Source organism: Alligator sinensis, unplaced genomic scaffold (assembly GCF_000455745.1).
Source record: "Alligator sinensis unplaced genomic scaffold, ASM45574v1 scaffold85_1, whole genome shotgun sequence".
Lineage (NCBI taxonomy): Eukaryota > Metazoa > Chordata > Crocodylia > Alligatoridae > Alligator > Alligator sinensis.
This window is the reverse complement of record NW_005841891.1, coordinates 1181868-1191922: the sequence shown is the minus strand read 5'-3', so window position 1 is coordinate 1191922 and position 10055 is coordinate 1181868. Positions and strand designations below refer to the sequence as shown.

The window sequence follows — 10055 nt, the reverse complement described above, 5'->3', positions numbered from 1 at the left end:
TGGGGCGGGGCGCAGGTGTGTCCAGCCAGCTCGGGGCAGCTGCAGCAAGCAGCAGGCAGGCTGCAAACAGCTGCGCTGGGCTCCACAGCTCTGGCATCAGCTCTGTGCTCTGTGCTGATGGCGACTGCATGGGCACCTTGGGGCAGGCTGCGCTGCCCTGCTGTCTTCCCCGAGGTGCCTGTGCAGTCACCGCCAGCACAGAGCAGATGCCGGAGCTGTGGAGCCCGGTGCAGCTGTTTGCAGCCGGCAGCAGGTAGGCTGCAAATGGCTGCACCGGGCTCCGGAAGCCTGCCTTCAGCTCTGTGCCAGGAGCGGGGAGAGACCGGGGCTGCGCTGCCTCTGGCCCCTCCCCCACACCTGCATGCACCAGTGCAGAGCTGATGCCCAGCACAGCTGTTTGGAGCCTCATGGCTGCAGCCGGTCCCAGCTCTAGGTAGCTGCTGCCAGCCGGGAACCCAGGCTGCTCCCAGCAGGCAGCTGAGAGGCTGCAAGCCCTGCTCAGAGCCACCCAGGCTCCATTGCTGGCAGCAACTACCAAGAGCCAGGGCTGGCTGTGGTGTGCCAAGCAAAATGGCCTCGTGTGCCATGCTTGGCACGTGTGCTGGTGGTTACCAACCACCAACCCCTGCTCTAGGCCTTGCTTGAAGCCAGCTAGAAAACTCGGACAAAATTTTCAAAGCATCTAAGATGGGACTTGCTGAGTAAGCTTGGTATGCCTATAATGCAAGGGGAAAAATCTACACTAGACCTCTTTATTTACTCTGTTGTGTGTATTTGTCTGTCTGCTTTATCTATATCAGGGTGACCAACCTGCAACCTGTGCACCACAGATGATATGGGCAGCTTGTGTGGCACACAGCAGACTGGGAAGGGGTCAGGCAGCACAGCAGTAGATAGGGTAGGAAAGCAGAGCAGTAATCAGGCAGGCAGCACAGGGCAGAGAGCAGAAAGCAGAGAAGCCAGTTGGGCAGGGAAGGGGCTCAGAGTTGCACTTGGGGAGGGTGCAGGGTTAATTTGTGGCATGTCTGCCAAAAAAGGTGGCCACTCTATAACAACTAGTAAATGTTTGCTACAATATTGCTGACTTTTCTGTTTTTTGCACACAGGAATGGAACAGGTACATGTTTCACTGACTTATACCTATGTAGCAATTAAGTTAGAATATCAGTTTAGTTCATGTTCTGAAACAGTTAAGAAAATAACTTTCCTTCCTCTCAGAGTGTGAGAGGAAATTAGTCAGGAAGCTAAAGTACACTTTGTACACTTCCTTATTGTTGGGTTACCCCTAGAAATATGAGTTCCAAAAAAACCTTTGGTAAACAGGAGTGTACGGAAGAGGTGTGTGATAAATGTTTTGTTCAGTGCAGTAAGAATCCTGATCACATGAGAATTTCCCTGGAAGCCTGCTTTTCATACTTCGCAGATGAATGTCCGTAATTAAAAAGCAAACACATTAGTACAGGAAAGTTTTGGAAATATTTGGCATCTTGTGTACTTTGAGTCTTGTGTACACACACACAATTTAGTTTATGAAGTGTTTGAGGCTGCAGTGTTTTGTTTTTTTCAGTTGTCAGAAGGTAGAAAGGTAGTTGGTCACAGAAATATGAAAGACCTGGATCTTGGGAGATCTTATTTTCCAGTCACTGGCATTGATCTGTAGGGCAAACCTTGGGTAAGCTCTCATGCTTCACTGTTTCCCTGTGTATGAATTGGGGATAATGATACTGAGCAGCATTCCCTCTAAGCTGCACGGCATGCGTGGCCACGCAGGTGCACTCATGCCGCGCTGCCAGGCACGCCTGCACGGCCACACACACCACACAGCTTAGAGGCAGCGCTGATACTAAGCTCCTTTTACAGCGTTTTGAGATTTATAGATAAAAAGCCCTAGATAAAAAGTAGCTGGTGATAGGAAAGAATCTGAAGAGTTCTAATGCATGGTACTGTACTCTTAAACTCTCTCCACCACGTGCATTTTAAGCATTACTGTTATGCTATAATGTCAGCCCATCAACCACTTGCTAATTCTCCAGAAATAACAGTCACCAGTGTTACTAGTGAAAGCTCAAAAGAAGCCATATGAGTGGAAATGGAGAGAATCTGTGCTATGCTCTCTTATCATTCAGGTTGCCTGAGTTTTCTCTGTGCTTGAGAACAAACATATAAAGATCTAAAGTATATATTATATGGGGGCAGACAGAAGATTTTAAATATGGTAACTTTCTTGATTTTCAAGGGTCCTGTAGAATTTACAGCAAGAACAATTTTAGGAAGAAAATAATTAACTTCTCAGTGGTTGGAATATAAAGGTATACGATGAGTTTGGAGGCAACTGGATAGTTTAAGAATGGGAACAGAAACCTCTTGCCCCTAGATCACGTACCCAGAGCAAGCCTGGGTTGGTCACAACTGAAAGCTGCTGCCTTTTGATGGTTTAGTCTCTGCAAATGAGTTCTTCTCTTCCTGGTAGACTGGTATTTGCCTGACATACAACCAACTCAATTGACGCCCTGTCTGCAGTTTAAACAGAGGAACCAAGGATTGGGAACTCAGTGAACAAAACACTTCAGCTTGTGCTTTTCTTATATTTAAGAAAAACTAAGTACAAACACATACTTTGAAATTAAACACATATTTAAGTGCCCTGAATCAGAGTCTGAAAAAAAAAAAAAAAACTAAACAAGTTGAGCTACTCTCCTGGTATATGGTGATTTGTCTTCCTGGAACCCATCTCTTTGCTGTCTACAAGCTATTACTTGTTGCTCCCAAGGTGCTCTGTTTCCTGCCATTAGAGCACTCCAGTCCCCAGAGCTGTCTGTCAGCCATGTTTTCCAGATATTAAGCTCATTTTTTTTTAATTATCTAGTCTGAGCCTGTTCACCTTAGCGATTTAAAAAAAAAAAAGCGTCCCTGTTCATAGCACCCGTAGGCTTTCTGCTCCGCTCTTTGGAGTACAGTTAGGCTTGGTGACACGCACTCATGCAGCATAAATTACAGTTTTATGTAATGTATGTCAGGTTGAAATTTATACTATAGGCTATATAATTACTTAGACCCAAATGTGCAAATAGAGCATTACTAATTCATACAGCTGACTGGGAGGCCTTGATAGATGATCTAATTTTCAGAGCTAGCAAACATGGCTTACTATATTAGTGCTTGATAAAATAACTTGCTTAAGGTGCTTGATTTAGCTTGACAATTGCAAGTTAGTTTCAGAACTTCGTCTAATAAACTAGCGTTTTTATCATGAAATTGCAGTAATGAGTTTTTATACTACTAACTTCTCTTGGCTGGCAAATGAAGGGGCAGACTTGTTTTTCATAAAAAATGTGTTTGCAAGTTAGCAAGAGTAAACTGGAAATATATAGGGACGTGGCATTGTACACATGAACACCAGTTTAATTGTTTTTGACCAAATGACATTAATTGGGTTAATATAAGACTGCAGAGCATGGCATGCTATGGAACTAGATAATTAAAAAGTGGATGTAGTGCATGCAAGTGCCTAACAGAGTGTTTCAGAGACAGGAATAGATCTGGAGGGGGTGCAGTGGCATGCATGCACCCCCCTTTCAGTCAATGACTACAGAGGGGAAGCACCCAGGGACTTTTTTACAGTTCCCAAAGCAAATAAGAATTTCCCCTCTTCCCTCCCCTCCATGCTCAGCAGCATATCGCCTCTCCTCTTCCTTCCCTCACCCTTCCTGGCTGCCCAGGGAAGCCAGGGGGCTCCCTCCTGCATGCTCCAGCTGTGCTCCACATGGAGCTGGGCTCAGTGGCAGCAGCAGGAAGGACCCTCTACCCTGCCCCGTCTTCCAGTGTTCCCTGCTAGTAAATTCTCCTTATCCTTTTTAAGGGCCATCCACAGGCAAATTCAGCGGCTTTTGTTCACTGAGATATTGTAGTTTAAATTTGATGTTAAGTCATGGAATGCCAGTGGAAATAATGTACAGCAGTAAAGCTGCTTTTAATCAACAATCACTTTTTTTTTTTAAATCAGTGATCACTTTTTTTAATCAATATGTAGTTTCCATTATACATGGCAATGCAGAATATATTTAAAATATATATTTTTACATTTGATTAACATAATAAGTCCCATTACATATCCAAGAATCTTCTAAGCATATTGTAAAACTGACCCAGGATTTTAGTGGTCAGAGAAAGGGAGGAAAGCAATGCAAGTCTGGATTCCCTTTTTCCTGCAGAATTATTTTCTTTTCCCCCTTAACCACAACTCCCCTCTCCCTCCATTTCCATGTCACCAACTTGTATACATTCCATCTCAGTTTTTTGGCTCATTCGTCCTTAGAATACATTGGTAAAAGCCTTACTATAGACAGTTTCAGCCTGTTTTACGCACTACGTTTCAAGACTGTCTTTACTGAACTCCCTTGATGCCATAGTCAGTCTTGTTGCTAATATTCCTACCTGATGAGAAAATGAGCAACCATAAAGTGCCTGAAGAAAGCATGATAGATTGTGAGATGATATGGAATAACATTTTCTCAGTAGTAAACATTTTTGGCAGCTTTTATGATGTCCTTTTGATATCCTTAGGATGAGAAATGAAGGCTAGTCTTCAGTTAAAATGGTAAGAGAATTTAGAGAACCAGAGAAAAATTGAAATTGGTTAGAGTACTTGGAAAAATGCCAACACTTCCCTTTCAGCTGTATGGTGAGACTACCTATAGTCTCTTGAAACAGTGTTAATGAACCACCTCATCAATCTTCAATTTTATGTATTGACAGTATTTACCATAATTAAGTTCAGTTACCAACTGTTCAGGGTTTGACTTTGCTGTGTTGAAGAATTAAGTGCTAGACAGTAGAGGAATGGTATTAACCTCCTCTGTGTGTGTTACTACACACCCCATACATAAAGCAAGTAAATGTTCTGCGAACAGGTGATTCTGTTTACTCTGTTAATTTGTACGGGTATCTTGTCAGCAGCACAAATGTATACATAAGAATTTTGATTTAAAGTTTTGTATTGTATCAAAACACTTTAATTTCTTTTCATGTATAGGGACATAAAGCCTGACAATGTTCTTTTGGACATGAATGGTCATATACGGCTGGCAGACTTTGGATCCTGTTTGAAGATGAGTGAAGATGGCACTGTATGTAAAACATATCTGAGCTGGGTATTACTTAGTGCGTTTTAGATGTATATGAGAGAGTTCTTAAACCTTATAATAGAGCGGTAAAGGGATATCTTCAAAATGTATACATTTTAATATGAATTTAGAATGTATTTTATATTTTAAAGATTGCTTTTAAAGTATATGTACTGTACATTAGATGTACTCAGCTATCCTTTGTTCTGTCCCTCTATTACCATTTATAAGAAATTGAATACCTGTGGACTATTTGAAAAAGACAGTTATGGACATTTGTGATTCTGGCCAATGAATCTGATGATAAGCTTTAGGGATTCCATATTGATTGGCTTCTTGCATAATTTTCTATGTTGACTAAACTGGGAGAGCAGAGAAAAAGGATTCAAGAGGTGTCCCCTGCTGATACAGTCAAAAGATTTGGAGGCTCCCCAGCTGTGAGTTGGTCTGTTTTAATGGCCAAGGTTGTCACCAACTTGAAACAGCAATCCAGATGGAGCCATGGGTGTTAATCAGGCTGGGCACCATCTAGAAGTTGAACTACACAGATCCCCAGCAATCCTGTAGCTCAGAACTAATAACTCTGGACCTGTCAGAGCTGTTTTACACCAAGTCAGAACCCAGGTGTCTTCTATTCGGCCCCTCTGTTGCTTCAACCCATGGTAATCTGTGTGAGAACCTCTAAGCAAAGGAAACCATTAGGGTATTGCAGTTGGCAGTCTTGTACACTGAAAACTGAGTATCACTATTACAAATGCTATATAATTCCCCTCTGTCATTTAGCACAAGTTCTGTGGTGTATTATGTACCCTATGGATTACTCATGCCAAAATAATTCAAATTATCCATTGACAAAATTTGTATTTTGTATTTTTAAGGTACAGTCTTCAGTGGCAGTGGGTACACCTGACTACATCTCCCCAGAGATACTGCAAGCGATGGAGGATGGGATGGGCAAATATGGACCAGAATGTGACTGGTGGTCTTTAGGTGTCTGCATGTATGAAATGCTGTATGGAGAAACTCCCTTTTATGCTGAATCCTTAGTGGAAACCTATGGGAAGATTATGAATCATGAAGTAAGTAATACAATCAAGACATACGTAGTCAATAAAATTGTATTATTTTTGCAGACACAAGTACCCACCAAAGACAACAGGGTTTTTGAGTGACACCAATTTTGTTATTCCATAAAATGTTTCTGATTAAAAAATTAACATTAAATTTTGTAGATGATATTAGTTTTTGTCTTTAAGAATTGATTAATTTTTCTGCATTTGTGGAAATGGAAAAACATGGCTTTCCATGTTTGAGAATAGAAAGAGAATGAACTTTTTGTTCCATGACCAAAGGCAATCACCTTGTTTGTAGGGCACACTATAAAAAGTTTCCGCCATGCTTTGTAAGAACAGTTAAGCAAGATGTTATTTACACAGCTGTACATAGATAATCAGGGCAAATAAGGAAGTAAGAGAAACAAGCAGTGTTCACTCGAGTTTCATTAGGGATATGATTTTTGGCCAGTGTAAAAATGCAGAATTGATAGGGAATTTTTTATTTGTGAGCTAGTTGCATTTTAAGCAGCAGTGTGAGGCTAAACTTTCTGCTGATGTCCGTTTGAAGACGGTATGTAGAAGATGATGCATCTTGGGTAGATATATATAAGGTAATCTGTAAGTTCCAAGCTGGCACAGTTAGCATGGTTTTAATAACAATACTCTCTCAGAGTTAGATGGCATAAGGACACTCATGACTTACATGTTCTAGAGCATAAATATGCTGTCTTCATAACTGAGGCAAAAAGAATAGATATTATCCTTGATGGATATAGCCAATGAGTGTACTTTAATTTGTTTTTAAAACATAACTGTTGAGCATATTTTTTTTGGAAGGTGCCATATCCTGACTGACTTGAGGGAGTCATCTGATTTGTTTTGTTTTAGATTTTTGTCATGTCCACACCATAAGCTGCCTTTGTAGTTTCACTTGTCTTGTTGCTTTTGATGATACATTTATCAACAAAACAAATAAGACTGTTTTATTTTCAAATGGAAATCTCAGCTTGAAATCTGTTTGGTTAAGTCCAACTGAGTCTTGTATTCCTCTGATAGCTTTAGTTCTACAATATCACCTTCTGATTTGGGGCAAAAGGATGACTGTACATAGAACAATAAGCTCACCTGTTTGCAAAGGAGTTTCAAGTACATAAATATAGCCAAAGATAGAAAAATACTTTCCTTCATGTTTAGTAACTTCACATGTTAATTGTAAGTAGTTAGCTTGTATTGCATGAGGTTGTCGCCTATGATAGCATATTTTAATCTGCCTAATGCAGCTGATTACAGTAGTGAAAAAAACATTACTTGAAGACCTAGCATGCATTTTATACTGATGTCAAAGAAACTAAAATATTTCTTGACAGAAGTACTTCTGAATTATATGACCTACTGTTTAAGTACTTTTGTTAATGTATTTCAGAACCAAAAATATCTTCGGTAAGATTTTTTTGGCAAATAATATACAAAGCAAATAAAGCTTGACTTAAAGATCTCAATGCTGAACTTTGGCTTTTGAGTAACTTCACTTTCCTACCCATCTCAATAGCAAAAATTATCTAAGTGAAGCCAGTTTAAATTAAAATCTGAAATATCTGAATCCGTATTAATACCTTCAAAGAATTTAATTATTAGCATATCACATTTCAAAGTGAAACTCTTTCTTTTTGAAAAAATATTGCTGTTATGAAGTCACCTGTTATCTGCATATAAGATGCCTTAAACTTTGTAGAACCATAAAATATTGCGTGATGCACAGTATGGGATATTGTGGAGGAGGGTCATTGAAGGTTTGTTTTGTTGGTTTTTTTTAATGGGGGGGTCATAATTTAAATATCACAAAATGGAAAATGTTTATGCAGTTGGAGTAAGTTAGACAGATACAGTACTAGGAACTTGATCTCTCCACTGACCTGAAGACTAAGCATGTTTTTGCATCCAGTAGAAACATAAAGGGGCTGATCCTCAACCAATTAATGCATCTAATGATAGGATTCTGGTCTCAACTCCTTATATCCTGCTGATGTATGCCATACAGAATCAAAAAAACCTTTTTTTTAAGTTTCCTTTCTTTAAAGCTTCAGGTAATATATTAAAACTAATTGATGAAGATATAAAACAGAGGAGAAATAGGTAGTATTTATTATTAGTTAGCTAGCATTTTAAAATCAACAGCCACTCTATTTAAATTGATCCAATCAAATACTTCTGCTGCTCACAAGACTTGAAAGCAATAACTGTGGCTGTTCATTTCTAGTTCAATTTCTCTTATCTAGTACTTTCTTTATTAAATCATGGGTTTTTTTAAATCTTTTTTCTTTACTTAATTTTCTAATATAAAATTCTCAAATTGTTTGTTTTATTTTTCCTAGGAACGATTTCAGTTTCCATCCCATGTTACAGATGTGTCTGAAGAAGCAAAAGACCTTATTCAGCGGCTTATTTGCAGTCGGGAACGTAGACTAGGACAGAATGGAATTGAGGATTTCAAGTCGCATGCATTTTTTGAGGGACTCAATTGGGATAATATCCGGAACCTAGAAGCACCTTATATTCCAGAAGTTAGCAGTCCTTCTGACACATCCAACTTCGATGTAGATGATGATGTGTTAAGGAATCCAGTGAGTTTCTTATTTAAACATTACTTCATTGTTTTGTTTTATACAAGGTAATAGTAATCTGTTAAAAATGAGCAAACTTGTTTCTAGTTTGTTTTTAATAAACTGAGTTGTTAAAATATGACATTTGATTAAGTATGCGAAAAATAAAGCTAGCATATTAAACCTTACTGTTTGATCATATCATATAATGGGTAAAGGAATCCACCCCTGAACACTGAGTCCCTTAAAACTGTTCTGGAGGCCTTGAGTTGATAGTTACAAGTAGAGCTGATCAGAGAAACTTGAGTAAATTCACGTTTTGTTAGACTGTGTTGTTCCGTCTGAGACCATATACAGGCATTCAGTTTCTCCTGAGAGTCTGCTCTCCCAGTAGAAGTCACAAGTGTGCAGACGTTCAGAATTTTTCTCCCACGGCAAAAACGCCTGCTCCAGGAAAAAAAAACCTGGAAGCAACCAGGGACAGTAAAATCACTCCCAGGAGAGTTTCTCCTGGAAGAGAAAATGTCTGTCTGTACACGTTCTCATCTGAAAGTAGCCATGACACACTGCTCCCGGAGTACTTTACTCCCTCTCATCCTTTTCCCTCCCCTTCCCGCCCCCCTCCCCCTAAGAAGATATTGTGTTGTTCACTGGACTCTGCTGCTCCAGCTGAGCAGGGAACAGAACATGCCCCCTTCACAATCCGCATTGTGCTGCAGGGAGATACAGGCTGACTCTGAGCAGTCGGCACCAGCCAGTCAGGGCTGCCCTGTGCACTGCTGCCATTCTGTCTGGAGGCAGACTGAGGAAGTCTGCAGGGCACACTGAGATGTATGCACAGAGGCCCCCTGGCTACACATTGTTAGCACTGGCAGGCTCTCTGCACTTCAGGGGCTCGGCATCTGAATGTCTGTTCAGGCATCTCCATGTAAATTTTTCTACTGAAAGAACAAACAATTTTTTAGAATTTTTCCTGCATGAAAATCTCCATACTTTTTGGTTTGCATGTAAATTTGGATCGAATCTAAACATCAGAACCTTTCACAAAACAATTCCTGTCCTCTATGCAGCTGTAGTCACAGCATCTGAATCTCCTGAAAGCATGTTGCAATGGTCCTTTCGTCTTAAGTTCTGGGGAACTCAGCATAGGAATTCCTTTCTTCCCACATTTTCAGTCTCCTATTAGCTTATAAGAATGAATTTCTTAGGAAGAGCAGAGGGAAGTACATGGCATGTACCTGAGCTTGTCTTGGCAAAGTATGCAGTGATTAAATTGA

At 40.1% G+C, this 10055-nt stretch overlaps 1 protein-coding gene across 3 annotated transcripts in view; it reads left to right on the top strand.

Moving 5' to 3' along the window:
• Positions 1–10055, top strand: part of CDC42BPB (CDC42 binding protein kinase beta) — a 120030-nt gene that overhangs the window by 65930 nt on the left and 44045 nt on the right. For all 3 annotated transcript variants that reach the window (XM_025197182.1, XM_025197181.1, XM_025197183.1), the window contains 3 exons: positions 5033–5126; positions 6002–6202; positions 8551–8799. In XM_025197182.1, the coding sequence (XP_025052967.1) occupies positions 5033–5126; positions 6002–6202; positions 8551–8799 (544 nt within the window). The remainder of the gene's footprint in view (positions 1–5032; positions 5127–6001; positions 6203–8550; positions 8800–10055) is intronic.